Below are 17,169 nucleotides of genomic sequence, written 5' to 3' on the forward strand. Positions count from 1 at the left end.
AACAAAAAGACATACAAATATTTATCTTTAAAGAAACTTTTCTGAAAGCAGTTCATGAAGTATGCAACTGCCCTCCTGGTTTTATGACCATTTAAGTGGTTAATTTAATACACATACGCTCACAGCAGACTATAACAAGCAGTTGTAGCCTACTATAGGTTTTATTATTTACAACTATGGCATCAACTATAGAAAACAGAGAACGTGCTTTTATAAATGAGAGACTTTAAAGGGTGACTTGGTTATTAAACCTTCCTAGTGTACTGTCTTAGTCAGCTGAAACTACGTACCTGAGTGGAGTTAGATAGTTGGTTTTTCCACGGCTCCTCTGCGCTGCTGGTCAGGTTTGTGCGGTTATGAGGTAGAGAGAGTGCGTTTCGCTGCAGGTAAGGCACGTTTCCGTTACTTCCACTTTCTGTTACGTGATTATTGCCTATCAAAATAGTGTCTGTACTACCCAGCGTTCTTGCTGTGCTGCAGGGAATGGGGCCTGCTGGAAAGGGTCCATTAGCCATAGGCTGCCCAGGGCAGGCAGGACGGATTCCACGCTGAGCGACATTAGGCACTCTGGTTAGAGCAACCTGCGGCTGCTGACCAGAGACAGAGTTTGTAGGCAGTGATGAGTCAGCTGTTGGCCCATTAGGAATTCCAGTAGATCGTACCTGTGCAACTCCTGTTTGTCTCATCTAACAGAAGATGAACAAAGCATAAGAACATTAGTTATGGAATTTAACAAGTAAAGCTTATAGAAGATTCTTCAGTTTTATCCCACTGCTCAATTTCAATTTTATACAGATTTTAGGATTTTTCCCATTGCTTTTGAGAGATAAGATGACTGTCATGCTCACAAATGGTGCCGAGCAAATTTTAAGGTAAAGCTATTGCCACACTTTTCTTCTAGGCTCTTCAGTCTGAGTGTTAGTGTTTTACTGCTAAAGTTGGACACTAAGAGAGAAAGAAGTGAACAATGAGAGCAGGAGGGAAATGCTGTAATACGGCTTACTACAAGTAAGTTTTTTTTTTTTTTTTTTTAAGTAAGACTACTTTTAGATGTGTCCACTAATTTAAATTGAAAATGCAACTTAAAAACTTTTACATTACCTGATAGTCCCATAATGAACAGAGCTAAAAACACTAAGTTTCAACCAGCAAATCGCAATTAAACATTATACATCATTTCAAAAAAAGATGGCAATGTAATATAGGTAAAGAACATGAGAAGTCTGTATAACAGACATTTTACAGAATTCAGGAAACAAGACACCATCACTGGCAAAAGTTTGGTAGAACAGAAAAGTATTTTTATTTTCACCTGCTGGTGTTGCTGCATCAAGACAAACTGACTCTCCAGCTGTTCCAGCATAAGTTTTTGTGCTGGATTTAGACTATTTCGATTTGCACGCAGCTGTTCCAAGTGCTGGAAAAAATAGCAGTACAGTTCAGAATCATTAAAATTGTACATGATTTTTAAAAAACTTTCTTACATACATTACAAAAAACTATCAGCGAAGACAAGACCTGTAAAGCTGAAAACATGATCAAGCTTGCTGCTGCAGACTCAAACATCTTTCCACACATTATGCTGTAACCAAAGCTTATTATTATTTACTAAAACTAAAGAGACTTTCAAAATGATTTAGGCATACAAGTAATACTATAACCGGACTAAAATTAAGTGAGCTAGCAGTGCCAAAGAAAAAACAAAGAAAAAATATCTTATAGGATGAATATATATAATTCCTACTATCATTAGGAAAGTATTGATATGCTGTATTATTCTTGCATTAGTATTTTTAAGTGCAACGTAAATTCAGCCTATTGTCACACAGGAAAATAGCAAAAAACAAATGCAGAAAACTGTAAAACTTAATTACAGAGAGCAATTTCTTAAGATAGGAGATTGACCTCATTCACAACTGTTAATTTAAGCATTTACTACCAAAATTCTGACCTTTGTATTCAAACTACTCAGCACATACAATTATTCTACCAGTCAGGCTGTTTCTAAATCGTCTGACATAAATGTTGAAATTGTGAAACAACAAAAGCAGTATCCGTGAAGGAAGGGTGTGTGCGGAGAGGAAATTCAAAGTTGTGCTATGCAAAATGTGACATACAGATGTTGTTTGCATTGACTGTTCTTAAATATTGATTACTGTACATCATTTTAATTTCTTTCTCAAAAGTAAAATAAAGTAAAAAAACAAACCAGGTTTACTCTAGTTCATTTCAAGTCTGCATATATTATTTTTGTATATGCTTCTCATTTCCTTTGCTTTGACTATGCTGTATTAATAATGCATGAATAGAACTGAAGTATGAGTATTATATAATGGGTAATTCATCCTGCTTTGATCAAATGTATTTGCAAGCCATCAATTAAAAACATCCAAGGTTATCTGAAAAATGGTTAAAGACAGCTGATGCTAAAGAAAAGGAGGAGGAAAAACAATATCAATTCCTGGATTCAGGAATGTCAGGCTTTCATTCTGACATTCTCTGTCTGAGATGGGCTACAATGAATAAAACTAATCCAGATATGTAAATTACTGCGAGATGAATGCAGGAACTACACTGGAGTGCATATACTGTGCACACATACACAAGTTAGAAACAGTACTGTTCAGGTGCTCTTCTGCTCTTTTTTGAGGATGGCTAAATAAGGTAACAGGAATCAGAACGACTGATTAGTACATACCACAGTAGAGACAGCCCTGCTCTCCTCTCTAGTACTGCAGGTGCGGAAACTTTCTAGCAGCACTGCTCTTGCTGCCCACCAGCTCTGTGCAACCAATACACATCCCTCCTCCACTCGCACACTGCTGCCCTAGAGGGGCTGTGGCAGTGTGGCCACAGCCCTTTCCATACCTGCTTTCATTAGCTAGGCTGTTCAGTGTGCATTACGTGCCATATCCAGCCTTTGAGTTGCAAAGATTTCAAAAACTGAGTTAGAACAGGCAAAGATTTTATTCACTCTCCTCTGAGAGGACCTGCATCATATCTTTCTGGCTCTCCCATTCACGTCTGATGGAACCTTATCAAGCTATTGCTAACAAATCCAGTATCCATACTTAGACAGAGAAGCCTACTAAGGCTTAAGGAGGAGGAAGCTGGATCTAGAAAAAGGCAAAATGGTAAAGATGTCTGAAAAGGGAGAAAAAGCAGTAGAGTATAAACTAAGCAGAGAGAAATAATGAGATGCATAAAGAGGAGAAAATATAAAACAGTGAACAGAGAGAAGCAGGTGTTGGGGGGTGAGGTAGGCAGAAGGGAGTAGGGAGGGGAGAGGAGAGGAAGGGAAAAATATGCAGTGCAGTAAAGCTAACATTGGTCAGCTAAAAAGGGGCTGGAGAGCTGTATTGGGGGTTAAGGAGAATATTATTGTGTCAACAATTGTGCCATCAATCTTGGCACTACTATATTCCCCTTTATTTTTCCTTGCATTCAAAGTAGTATCTGTGATACATGGGTGAAAGTGTCCGCTCAGGTCTGATTTTCAAAACATTCAATTCCTGCTGAAGTTCACTGCAACCCCTAATGAACTGAGGATACAACAGAACACGCTGACAGTAAGATCTGAAACAAGATTTTAAAAATAAAATCTAGCATTTCATATAAAGGTATTAAATGATCTTAACTACAGAAAAGTAATATCCGATTTCATTTAAGTAATTTTGTTTTGTAGAATGTGCAAAATTTGTTTAGGCAAGTTGATAAAAGAAGCTACCTCACTGGAAAAATGAAGGTATTACAGTAGTTCTACACCTCTTTCAAAATCCCTGACATTATACTAGGCAGCAAAATTCACTTGGCATGCAAGAGCATAACATTTTGCATATATACATACTTACATACATATATATATATAAAAATTTAAATTTTCATAAGAAAAAGGAATTACTATATAGGTATTCAGTTTCTACTACAGACCACTAGTTGAATTCCAATTAATATTTTTTTAATTCTATCTAACTTACTAATCTTACATATTCCATACAGAAGCTATAAATATTGCCATAGAGAAGCTATAAATATTAGCACAAGCTGTATTACACTATGTGAATTATTTGGGAAGTATTCCAGATATAGTTTCTTTAAAAAAGAACAAACAACAACAACAACAATAAAATTAAACCTTCTAAAGATCCTTAACATACCTACCTGTAATTTCTGTGGTGTCAAGCACCAAGAATGAATTTGTTGCTGAACAGGAGGATGTGACACTGCATGGCCACTGCTCCAAACATCTGAAGTATTCTGAGAGAAAATATTACATTAAACTGCTTGAATATCAAAGGGTCAACACCAGTTTTTCTAATATCTAGACTTTAACTTATTTATGAAAGAACTAATCACAGTTTCAGTAACAATTTATACAAAGAATATACTAAAACATGCCAAACTTCAATCTACTATTCCCATGCAGTATCAGAGTACTTAAGAGGAAGAAAAAAAATGATATTTAATACCATAATGACCACGAATCAAATCAAATTAGGCAGTTAACTTAAAGGTACACTACTGTTAAGATTGAATACTTTATCTACTATAACATTATTAAATGATGATGAAACATTTGAATTCTAAATATAAGCAAAGGCAATAGACATGATGACATGGTCGTTTCCCTCTCTAACTTTCATCATGCTATGACTGCACTTATTCAGAGGTTGGTATAGTATAGTGCCACCATTCTGCACTGCCCTTATGAACCTCCTAACTGAACTGTAACCTCCTAACGAAACACATTACTGAAATATGTTTCCTAAAATTCCTAAAAACATTCCCCACCTTGATGCCAAAGGAATAAAATTTATAGCACAAATTCTGTGCATGCTGCATCATTTTAATGCATACTTCTGAAAAATTTTGGCTGGGGGTCTTTAGTTTATCAGAATATATACCTTCGTTGGGCTAGATGTTCTTTTCCTCTTGGCAGGACTGGTCAGGTCATCTACTTGGCTAGAAGGAATCATGTGTAGTGGCAAGGATTGCTGTGAAATTGGTGTTTGAGTGAGGCCTAGTACAGGTTCAGTATTTGGATGATGAGGTTTACAAGCCTAAGAATCACAGAAGGAAGACAAAAATATGGTTCTATATATTCTTAATTCTTTTCTTTAAACTACATATTTTAACAGCCCACATATTTTAAAAGGGCTGTGTAGATATACTGAAGCTGATCTCAGTAACTGAAAAATCAGTTTCCGTATGGTCATCAATGGAGGAATGTGTACCTTTCATGGGATTATTAAACCACTGTAGCATATCTATTTAAGATGAAATTTTCCAAAATCATGAAAATCCACAAAGGTTCTAAATTGGTACCCCCATATTTCTCCCATATTATAGGGAGCTTTTTCTTGATCTAGTATCCCTTTGCAAATAAATCAAAGGCTTTTTATTAATAAAAGCCAGTCCTGCACTCAATAAAATAAGCTTGACCACTATAGATTTTAAAGAACCCTTAAAGCTGGGCACCTGCAGAATATAACCCAACTTCTCACCTGCTGTGCTGTGTTCATGGCACCCTGCCTGGAGGTAAGCTCTGCGGGGATTGGTAGGCTCCATGCCTCCTCAATACTAGGAAGTAATTTAGTTTTATTCTGTAGACTACCTTGTGGAAGGTTACACAACTGAGCCTAGGAAAAATTATGTAAAAAGCAAATTTAACACAAGCCTACTTTAGTAAGAGCAAGTCCATGAAATCTTCCTAAATGCTGTAGCTAATTACGTCTTAAAGAGAGGATAGATTTAAAATTTGGGGTTTTAGAAAGGTGCTAAGTATAAAGAGGGTAACCAGAATATAAACCTTTGTGAGAATCAGAACAAAGATGAGCTCTGGATTCAGAGATCTCATAATTCTTTTTTTTCTGAAATTGCAAACAAGAGTGAAAGATAGTGTGTGTGTGTTCTCTCTACATATGCTATGAGATCTTAAAAATGTAGACAATACAAAGAAAAAAGCGAAGTGATGTAAAACAGTATGTATTGATTAAATGTGCAAAATAGTATTGGTTATAAGGAATTAAGTTCCACTTAAAAATGAAGAAATAAAATATTACAAGCTATGATATGCTTACAATACACATGAAAACAGGTTATACACACCACAAACAAATTTAAAATAAATTTGTGTGTTACTTTTCCCCTCCCCTCTGCTGTGTATTTGGAAGAGTATTTCCCTTTTCTTAAAACATTAGTTTTACCTGTAAATACTTTATCCGTGCTGCAAGTGCAGAGGTATTACTACAATTTTTGCTCCTAGTTGCATTTAAGTAGCATTTAATGGCATCCTGAGGCTGGTTGCAGGACTCATAGAGTGTGCCTAGGTCCATCCAGGCTGCAGCATGGCCATGGTCCAATTGTACAGCACAGATATAGGCCTGTAAAGCATCCATAGGCTGATTTTGCTGTTGATACAGCACACTGAATAGAAAGATTAGTGAAGTTGAAAATTAATAACCAAGTCAAAATACAAAAACCCCCAAATATATACATCCACCCCAAATAATAAACTTTGCCATTATATAAAGCAGAGTAATAACCATGAACAACAGATTATTATTATCTTAAGCATGCAAAGCTCATATACATGGCATATCTGAAATTTAAAAGCCATTGAGAAAGCAAATATAGTTGTATTATTTTAATTTCAAGTCAGACATGTCTCACAAAATAAAGGTAAAAGTAAAAACAACATTCTACAATGCACTTGAGAGCACAAAAATATTAAAAAGCTGATATTCTTCATTTATGTATATTAGCAATGAATTGTAACAGTGTATTACCCAGTATCATTCTTACCCTATAGAACACCATGTATCTGCACTTGCTTCTGATTTATCAATAGATTGCCTATAAGATATAAAGGCATCCTGAACTTTCCCAATACTTGAATAGCACCTGGGAGAAGAAAAAAAGAACTTTGGTAATATTTATAGAAAGGGATTATTGAGCATGAACATCTTACCAAGAGTGGACTGATAAACGCTAAGTCATGCACATACATATTCATCTAGATGAATCAAAAACATCTGCTGTGTACAAATGCCAGGCACAAGCTGACTCAACAAAATTCTTAATCAAAATGTATTACTACTTAGTTATTTTAAAAGTATACCAAGGCTGTCTAAATGCTAACCTATTGCATTTCTAAGGGAAACCGAAGTCATAATACATTTTAAACACATTTGTTTTACTTTTGAGAGCTCATTGGTCAATAGGAACAATATTTATGTACACACAGCATTATAAAGAAACAATAAAGCTACAAATTTCATCAAATTGTTGTAAAACTTTATGTTCCACAAGAAGTGTTTCATAACTATTATAGAGAAAATAATTCAAGTGATTCTCCTTGTTTGCCTGGAAAGCCTTTTATGTTCATTTCTCACATCTCAAAAAAATTTCAAAGTAATGAATAACAAACTACTTAGATCTACTATATTTAGAGAACAAGATAATTTGTAAAATTTTTGCTGCTCGGGATTTTTTGATAATTTCTTCCTTGAATATTGTGCACATACTAGACCTTCAAAGGTATTTTAACCAGAAATATCAGAACTCAAAAGAAAGCTGCAAGAAGGGAAGAGAAAGAGAAGAATACCTACCTCTTTAATGAAAACTTTCAAATAAATAAAATACTTATATATCTATGTATAGTTATTAGTTTTATTTACAATAGGTATGCTCTTTATATTTTTTTGCAGTAAGTTCCCCCACTGGAAAAAACTGACAACTTTCAGAACAACAGAATATTTATTCTAAATAAAATAAAAAAAAAAAAGAAAGAAAACATAAGCAGAACAGTAAGAGCAATACAGACCAAGCTCCATCAAATATGCCAGAATCTCACATATTATTTAGTCATACTAGAAAAGGAATACAATAAAATCTAGTGATGCTTTGCCTGGAAATATCTACTACTAAGTTTCAAAAAAATGTTTTAAAAGATGATTTTAATTGCAATCTAACCTAAATTTCAACAGACATGTTTAAACCTGTCTGCTTATCATATACATGAATTCTCCAATTAGTGCAACACTAACACTTGAAACATGGCTGCGGTTTTTTGATATGTTTTTGCAAGGTAGTCAGGAAGCTAGCTTTAAAATGACTTGCAACCCAGTTTGGAGGACAACCAGAAGAGGAAGAAATTACCCAAGGCAATATAGGAGCAGAGAAAAAAAGAGGAAGAGTGAATCCACAACCCTGTAACTCTGTTCCTTCTTCCTGTTCTCTCTTCTCCCTTCAGTGTACGGACTGGGGTGGCCACAGGAAGGTTTTTGCTCTGGTCCTCTCTGTACGAGTAGAGATACTTCTGCTAGATTTTCCATTCCCCACTTACTCCATGCCCCCACCTTGTTTGTAGTGCCTTAGGCTTCACTGTAACCACATTAGCACCTTGGCACCACAGGAGGAGAAGCACAGCTTCTGCACACGTACACACACACACTCCATGAAGCTACCAGCCCTGCTCTGCAGCGCTCTTATTTGACTATCTCTAGGCATGTGGAATGGGGAATAGGATTTTAGCCCAGTGAATGGTAAGATGTTCCCTGGCTCATTTTCCCATTTTGTCTCCACTCCTACCCTAGCCTTTTCCTCTTCACACTCATTATGCGTTCCTCCCCTAAGTCTGCAGAATGCTGATTGAAGAGCCCTGTCTTAAAGCAACCACTGCAGGAATACAAACAGGATGACACAAAAAGTATGTTCCAGTTGTATATAATCAGAACCTCCAAGAAAATCAGCTGGAAGATACAGTATATTATTTTTTGCATAATTCATATCTAACTTAGCTTCCACTTAATAGAACTGAACTGTCCACACGTGAACTTACATTGCCTCAGAAGATCAGTTATATCTCTAGTCTGCAGAAAACTGAGTATTTCAAAAGTTATTACTAATTTGTATAAGATACTCTAAACTATTTTCTTAAAAAGAAGAACAAGAAATCAAATCAAAGTCATCAAATTATTGTAACATCTATTACTGGAAGATTTTCAGTAAAGAGATTAAGAATAACTAAAAAACATGAAGAAGAGCAAAGCATTTTTACAGACCATTTACCAAAAAGAAAGAACAAAAGTTGTAGTAGTATTACGAAGACATAGAAGAAAAGACAGGGCAGATTCAGGCAGATACTGTAAGCACGTAGACTAACTAGAACAGCAGGACCACTTCTGGCAGGACCATCTGCCACAGCTTCCCAAAATGAAACTTAATTACAAACAAAGAACAAAAGAACACCCCCCCCACTTCCAAATATAAGCATAGTTATAGTGTCTATAAAGTCAGTTCTCACCTTCCAAGGAAATACCAGGATTGGCCAGAATTTGGATCTGCTTCTAGAGATTTCTGGAGATACTGTATAGCATAGCTTTCCTTGGTTGCCTTGTCTCCAAGCTGATCCACGGTATGATGCATCCAGCCTACAAAAAGAAAAGTGGTAGAAGTGAAATTCCCAAAGACCATTTAATGCTTTGGCAGAGTATGATACTGATAGCATCAGTCCTCCTTAAAAAAAGTAACATTAAATAACAATATCACTTACATTCAATATTATGAACAAAACTTTCAAAATCCTATCATAAAATGACAAGATGTAAAGACACTACGTCAAGATGACTTTCAGGTGCTTTTTAATCTTTTTTTTTTTTTTTGTTTAAATCATTTTTCACAAGGTTAGTGGCATAATTATGAATTGCTCAATCTTTTAGTATAAAAGTCAATCTGAAAATGTTAACTCTTTTCTTCTCTGAATACAGGCTCCTTCCCTGTGAAACTTCCCCTGTCACTGTGAGAAAATATCACTACTCTCCTTGTCATGCACATCTATTATCTGGATATTATGTTCAATTTACCCCTTTCCTTCTAAATCCTCCTATCTATGCCATATCCATATTTGGCCAATTCCCCAACAGAATATTGGTAACAAATTATGAATCTCCACTTAATTCTTTCTTCTGTTACGCTTATGTCTGCATTGCTATAACATCCTCTCCTTTCACCTGGACAAAAGCAATCATCTCCGACCTACATTCAAAATTCTGCTGAAAAGATCATCTTATCTCCTTATCTGATCATGTATCCTACTCTTTCAAACGCCTTCTCTTTCTTCATTATATTAGACAAACTATTTATCCCCACTTCAAGGCCTCCCACAGTCCATGCTTCTATATCATCTTTTATGCACTGTTAGGATGTCAAGAGGTATCTCTACTCCACCAATCATGCAAGATGTGATTACTATTTCAAAAAATCACCTTCACCATCTTCTCAAGCTGCTCCCCACCTGCCTTTATGCTTAAATGAAATTGCTTTTAATCATTCATAAAATCATCTCACTACCATTCCTGCCATACGTACAAGGTCAGGCAGCTCGTTTGCTGAAATCACTACATACTAAACTGATCATTAATGCCTTGCTGCTTCCTTAATCTCCATGTACTTGTCTTAATAATCCACGGCCTTTTATCCTACATTTGTAAACTGTGGGATATGAAAACAGACAGCCCTTACATTATTATAATGCCCTGTCCATAAAAGGTGCCCTGTGGAACATTGATAAAAATTTTGTAAAATATCCACAGCTTGTCTAAAGTTCCATTTACATTGAGAGCTGTACACGCATATCTGCGACTAAATGTCCATTTAAAATCTCCAGCAACTAAATGCCAAAACCTTAAGCTTACCCTTTTATGACGCAGTCTAACTACATGTACATAATACCACTCCAACGATCAAAGCTTGTATGCCTCCCTTGAAATGCTAGACGAAGTAAAACAAGGCTGAGATGTGAACTGATCAGTATTTGCAGCCTGATTCACACTCTGCACTTAGCCTATGCTTTAAATATTTTATTCTACCTGTTCTATATAGCTTATATTTAATTCCAGTCTTACAGTTCGTTAATAGTCACAGGTGGCACTTTTGAAAATGGAAGGCAAACCTGGAAACTTTAAAAAAGGCAATCTAGGAGAAAATTGTGAGTATCACTTGCTTGAGGTATTTAAGAAATACCACATGGAAATCATGGTCAGGAGTAGAATTTTGAGCATTTCAAGGACTGCAAGAAATGTCTGGTTCAGAGCTAGGCGGTCACTGTGCTGAAAAAGAGAGTACTTTATCTTGTTTGAAGATAGATGAAATCCAAGATTACCCACCAGAAAATGAAACAAAAACGCCCCATATTTTTTGCAGAAACATACAAACTTGCTTTTACGGACTTTATGAACAAGCTTTGATTTTGACTGAAATCCCAAGTCACTGAAGTTCATAAATATACAGAAGCTATTCACACCTTCAGAAAAAATAAAATGCTTATGCGAGAGTGGTTATCAGAATGCACTCGTAAACTGTACAGTGGGGTACTATCTGTCAGGTGCACCAAAATGAAGCAAAGTCTTAATGTGAGAAAGGCAGTGTTTCAGAGACCATAAACAAGAGTAAAAAAAACCATTAAACTTCTTAAATCTTCAGAAATGCTGTGCTCCAATGTTTACTTTCTGCCTAATCAGAAGCTTGCCGGACTGAAAGATAATATGCTATATCTTCAGGGGATCTTTATTGCGGTTTGTTGATAAGATGCAAGAATTTACTTCTAGGAGGAAGAAATGAGAACTAGTAATCCCAATCTAGTTTCACAGCTGAAATAAGGGTTGCTTCCTGGCTTTATCTCCCTATGCAGAGAGGTGAAAAATGCAGAAGGCAAGGGAGAGGTTGAAGTAGAATAAACACATTAAAGATTTCTACTTGAACACCGCACGTGAAGGAAACTGTCTCTTTTATGTAAAATGAGGAAAGTACTGAAAGCAACCAATGGAGGAAGATACTTTTTATTTTATATTAAGCTCAACTGAATACACTTAGCAACCTTCCAAACTGTAGATCATGATGATGATTGGTCAAAATTTCTCACAAGAAATGGAGCCGAGAAACACCATCCTAACTATACTTACGAGTGAGTTTTTTCTGAATCTGATTATAATAGTCGACTGTAAAGTGACCCCAAACAGGGAAGAAAAATATTAATGTTCCCAAAACACATTATGGAACCATAACCCATCAAAGAATAACCTGCACAACAACAGTGAAAGACACTAATTCTAAACTTACAAGAGCAGGCTTCTTAATGATAATATTTTCACCCATATTTTATATTTATTAGACATAATAGTCAGTGGCTCAAATGAAGGCAAGCTCAAACCATACTCTGTTTTCACATTCTTGGATTCTGCTAGGAAGTTGTTTGCTATTCTACTGCAGTAAGCACAGAACCCTGTTAAGCTGTAAAGCTTCTCATTTTCTTCAGGACCTCAGGATCTATCCCAAATCCTCACAGCATGGATGGATATTTTGTCTATACTTCCCAAATGTTCCAGGCTCTTTACAATCTAATTTGTAACAAATCATTGTGTTTCCTCAGCAAGGTGACGTGCTAGCCCCACTCACACAGCAGCTGCTTTTATGCAAGCTTGTAAGTTACTCCCATGCTGAGCTCGTTCCCATCGCTCTCTCCTAGCTAAATGTTATTATCGCAGCCTCTGAAGAGACAAGCCTCCTCCCCGTTGTGGAATCTCCAGGATGTCTCACCCCATTACAAAGACACCAACCTAGGAAGCCTCTAGCTTAAAGCCACCGAGTGTTTCGGGAAGCTCTAAGCAACTGTTCCCTATGCAACTGTTGACCACAACTGGAGAAAAAGAATACTGGGACAGACTGGCTGTCCTTATTTAATATAATTTTATGTAAAATGATGAAAAGAATTATTAACTGTAAAGAGCACAAAATGGAGAAAAAAAAGAAGTAGCAAGCGGTGTTTATCCAACTGTACATTTTCTTGTTGTAACTACTGGAACTACTTGGCATGCATCAGCTCAAACACATGCACGTATTTCTCAGAATCACAAGGATCCTCCACAGTGATCTCACTGCTTTGGAAACCAGCAGCCAGAGCAATGATTTTCATAATTCTCTCACAAAACATTTAAACTTGTCTGAATGTGAACTCAATAAACATTAAATAGCTGAGAAAAATCAACAAAGGGAATTCTAATGCCAAAACAATAATTCTATTTCAGTAGAAAAAAAATCAACACAGAAATACAAATATGTTTTATTGTTTTTTTTGTCTGTAGCATTCTGGATGATAGAAGGTATTTTCCGTTATTTTTTCAAAGCATCAATGTGCCACTCAGGCTACTCTTTCTGAGAAGGTGTTTTATTACCTGAGTCTATATCTGTGATAAATACCATATTCTGATAAATACAACAGTTATTAACCATTAAAAGCAAAAGGAATCATCTTATTCTTTAAATGTCCTGGTTAAGGCCATTCTGCCCCTTTCTCCATACACAGACTATCCACACCATCACAACCAGGTAACTTATGATAACCAAGTAGGGGAATTTAATCCAGTTTTTAGATAGAAAAAAATTTCATAATCATTGCACTTATTGCTAGCACAGACAACTGTGGAATGATTTGATGAATACAATTATGCTTTTGTATCTCATGGCAACATATATCATATGGATCTGAAAAGCACTATTCAGGTATTTCGGGAAATTTGTCTTCCACTGATCACATGTATAGACTTTCTGGAGAAAGTCTCTGACAATTTGTATCGATGGGATAATAATTAAAAAAAAGAAAAAAGAAAAAGGAAAAGAGAAGACTGAAATGGAACAAATACTGTCATGGGACAACAAAAATATCAGTGCCTAAATTTTAGCAGTTTCATTTGTGGCTTTGCACAGGAAGACAAGAAAAAAGGAAAAAGAAAAAGGCCAAACAAGTTAGTCCACTTCACTCAAATAATAAACAGCCTGCATTATTAAAAAAAAGAAAGTGTTGTGGCCTCAACCTGATGTCAGTTATTGATTAGAATTCAATGACCACTATGTGAAGGAAAAGAAAGATGGGCATAAGCAGGTCAAATTAATATTTAGAGTGGTAAATTAAGTGAATAACATGGAGAAAATGAATGAAGAAATTTGCATTGGATTGAGTAATTTTAAGAAAATATTCTAGAAATACTTTCATAAAGCATGAAAAATGCAGTTTATTCTACCCACTCATTGGAAATTTTGGATTAACGATGATTCATCAACTTTCTATGAATATGGAAAATAACAATTTTTTAAAAATAATACTTTCTCTCTTTTTACGTGGTTCTTTTATAAAATCCCACCACAAACGTTTTAATCACAGGATTATAATTTCATTAAATACTACAGTTAGGAGAAAGAAAAGATAAATTTTTCATCTGCTATGTTCTTCTAATCTGCAACAGAAAAGTGTTATTTTGGTTTCCTGTATTTAGCCCAGATATCCAGGGGATGTTTTGATTAGCAGGCAAGAGAATATAGAATTCTAACAGCTGCCCTTTCTCTGAAAAAAAGAAAAAAAATCACACCTCATTGACCAACACCCTGTAGTGCAGTTTCTGCACTTGTGTTCAAGAGCTTTTTAAATTCATAAGTTTACCTAAAATCATTTACTACCCTCTTATTTACTTCACTATTTACTGTTATGCATTCTATTTTGACTGAAAATCTCATTATATTTAGTGACTATGACTTATACTGGAAATGAAGCTTTAAAAAAAAAGACCTGCTGAATGCAAAGATGGGAAAAGAAAGACAGAAAAATAAAAGTTGATTTTACATACCTAACTGCTGTAAGACAGTTGCTTTTACTTGTGCAGGAAGGTTTTCGATCTGCAAAAGTTGTTCATAAGCTTCCTTTGCAGAGTGATACTTTCTCTGCAAAAGGAAAAAAGTAAAATGAATTAATCATAAAGCTTACAACAGATCATCAATAGCAATGATTTCACAGCACTGACAGCACACAAACACATTGACAAAAAAATTCTAGAACTTTTTTTTTGCATACAGTGCATATGAAAGCTTTAATGAGTAATGTATATCTATGCTAGCAGAATAACTTCCATGAAAGTATTTAATATAAATAGAATACTTAATAGAGGGAAATTTGCAAATTATTTGGTCAACTGCTCATATTTACATTATGCTTCTTACACTAAAATGAATATGTTGTTTCTAATGGGAATACTACATCTGAATGGGAGTCTACATCTGAAAAAACGTACACATAAATTTCTCCTAGTAATTTCCAAACAGAAATGACGGCTGTTAATAAATGTTGGCTAGTACAATTTTACCTCTCCCTTTCTTTTAAAAAGTCTTCAGTATACTGGAACTGCCTTTTCAGTAACCCAAGCATTAAGTATTTGTCTTGGTAAGAGTATCACCGTACAGAGAACAACACTGAAAACACACCCATAGATTATGCCAAGAGAATGAAGAAACGCTATCTTATTTTTTGATATTTTAAAATATCAAAAAGTATTTGATATTTGATATATATAAAAAAAATTAAATATAAAAAAGATATTTTAAAGGCACCTAATGCATGGAAATATTCAGTTCATCACTCACTATAAACCCATAAATACACCTTTTCCAGATTGGGATCATGGTCTGTACTGACTTCAGCAACAGTATGTGATCTTTTGTACATATTAAAGAGTTCTTGATAGATGATTTTTTTTGGAATAGGATCATTTATCTTCATATTACCCTAACAATAATTGTTCAGCAGTATATGTATTTTAAATGCCTAATTCTTCTGTTCTTCCTCTTCCACAGAAGCCTAGGATGCAAAAATGCTGAGTCCTGTTAGTACTAGTAAATATTTTCAAAAGTTTCTAAAAATTCCACTCATTTTTTAAGAAAAATAGCTTTCAGATAATTCAATATTAGACCCTATTCTGACAAACAAATGAGGAGTGTACTAAAAGAACTGGGGCCATCTAAGAGCAAATGATCATTGCTTAGTGAGATCTGTTTTATGCAAAGGAGTACTTAGTACTGACTGCTGATGTTTTAAGAGGGACAACTGGGAAGAAAAATGTAAACAATATAAACATTAGAAATTAAAAAAAAATATTAGGTTCTCCAGATCCCATAATCACAAAAGACAATTGGGTTGATTTTAAAACCTCATTCTAGTCAGGAAGAAAAATTAAAGCAGCAATTACATACTTTGAAATGGAACAAGGGGAAGTTGGTAGAAAAGGTTTTTAATTGGTGTTCATGAAATGCAGACAACTGGTAAGAAAACAAATAGTATAAATGAATAAAATATCCATGTCTAGCAAAATAAAAAAAATCAGGATTTTTTTTTTAATTTAGCATTGGGAATAAAATTTATAGTTAATGACCATGAAGGATAAGCAACCGAACAGTTGACAGTAAAGCATGACAGCAGGGACAGCAATCTGGATGTAAAATAGGAAATTACCAGTGCCTAACATCCCCTCACATCCCCTCTTTGAGAAAGATGTTTACATATTAGGAAAGATTCAGAAAGACCTGCTAGATTAAGGCATGTTTTTTACCCTTTAGAGATCCATCTACATATATGCCTTAAAATATTGCAGGAAAATGTTTAATATTTACATTTATTTTTGTTTAGATACTTTAATTTCAAAGACTGAAATATATTTCCCCTGATGCTTGGCTGCACCACAACTGGTCCTAGAAATGGGGAAAAAACCCTAAAGTTCATCTTTCTTTTGAAACTGTAGAAGTTAGTATCCTAAATGGCTAGACAGACAGGCACTGCAATAGATGACGTATGAGAAACTATTATTAAACCACCAGCTCTTATCACCTGGGCTATTCTGTTGTTCAGAGGCTGGCAACCCATCCTTTAACCTTCAGTACTGTGAAGGTGGATAAATGAGAAATGAATTAACTTTTTGCTTCATCAGCAGACAGCAGATATATGGAGGGGTCCAGAAAATGGTAGCACTGTGTCCTTCCAAAAGAAATGGACCCTCCCTCCAAAATCACCTTTTCCTTGTGCCATAGATAATGATTCAGAATCAAGTGAAGACCCTTTGTGGCCTACCTGACTTTTCAAAGTTTCTCAAATCCCAGAAAAGGAGATAGCCCTTAACCAAAACTGCAAGACAAACTAGGTCTAACTGGAAAATGCACTGAAACTTTTTTGGCTCTCACTCGTGTTAAAATAAAGTTACCATTGGCTGCAAATGCCAGTTACAAGGTTTAGCTTAGATTAAACACAAGTATCATTGGTCAAACAATTATTTAAAGCACCTGCCATGGTGACCT

The 17,169-nt window shown here is 35.2% G+C and overlaps 1 protein-coding gene across 8 annotated transcripts in view; it reads right to left on the bottom strand.

Annotated features, from left to right (window-relative positions):
- The window catches only part of KDM6A (lysine demethylase 6A), a 158,802-nt gene that overhangs the window by 40,482 nt on the left and 101,151 nt on the right, over window positions 1–17,169 (bottom strand). For 4 of the 8 annotated variants that reach the window (XM_062599549.1, XM_062599541.1, XM_062599532.1 and 1 more), the window contains exons 9-17: window positions 14,679–14,772; window positions 9,308–9,434; window positions 6,805–6,903; window positions 6,207–6,426; window positions 5,505–5,639; window positions 4,905–5,060; window positions 4,162–4,257; window positions 1,313–1,417; window positions 291–686 (exon numbers count right to left, since the gene is read on the bottom strand). In XM_062599549.1, the coding sequence (XP_062455533.1) occupies window positions 291–686; window positions 1,313–1,417; window positions 4,162–4,257; window positions 4,905–5,060; window positions 5,505–5,639; window positions 6,207–6,426; window positions 6,805–6,903; window positions 9,308–9,434; window positions 14,679–14,772 (1,428 nt within the window). The remainder of the gene's footprint in view (window positions 1–290; window positions 687–1,312; window positions 1,418–4,161; window positions 4,258–4,904; window positions 5,061–5,504; window positions 5,640–6,206; window positions 6,427–6,804; window positions 6,904–9,307; window positions 9,435–14,678; window positions 14,773–17,169) is intronic. The other 4 variants (XM_062599564.1, XM_062599557.1, XM_062599581.1 and 1 more) reach the window with 2 other exon arrangements.

Source organism: Rhea pennata, chromosome 1, assembly GCF_028389875.1.
Source record: "Rhea pennata isolate bPtePen1 chromosome 1, bPtePen1.pri, whole genome shotgun sequence".
Classification (NCBI taxonomy): Eukaryota; Metazoa; Chordata; class Aves; order Rheiformes; family Rheidae; genus Rhea; species Rhea pennata.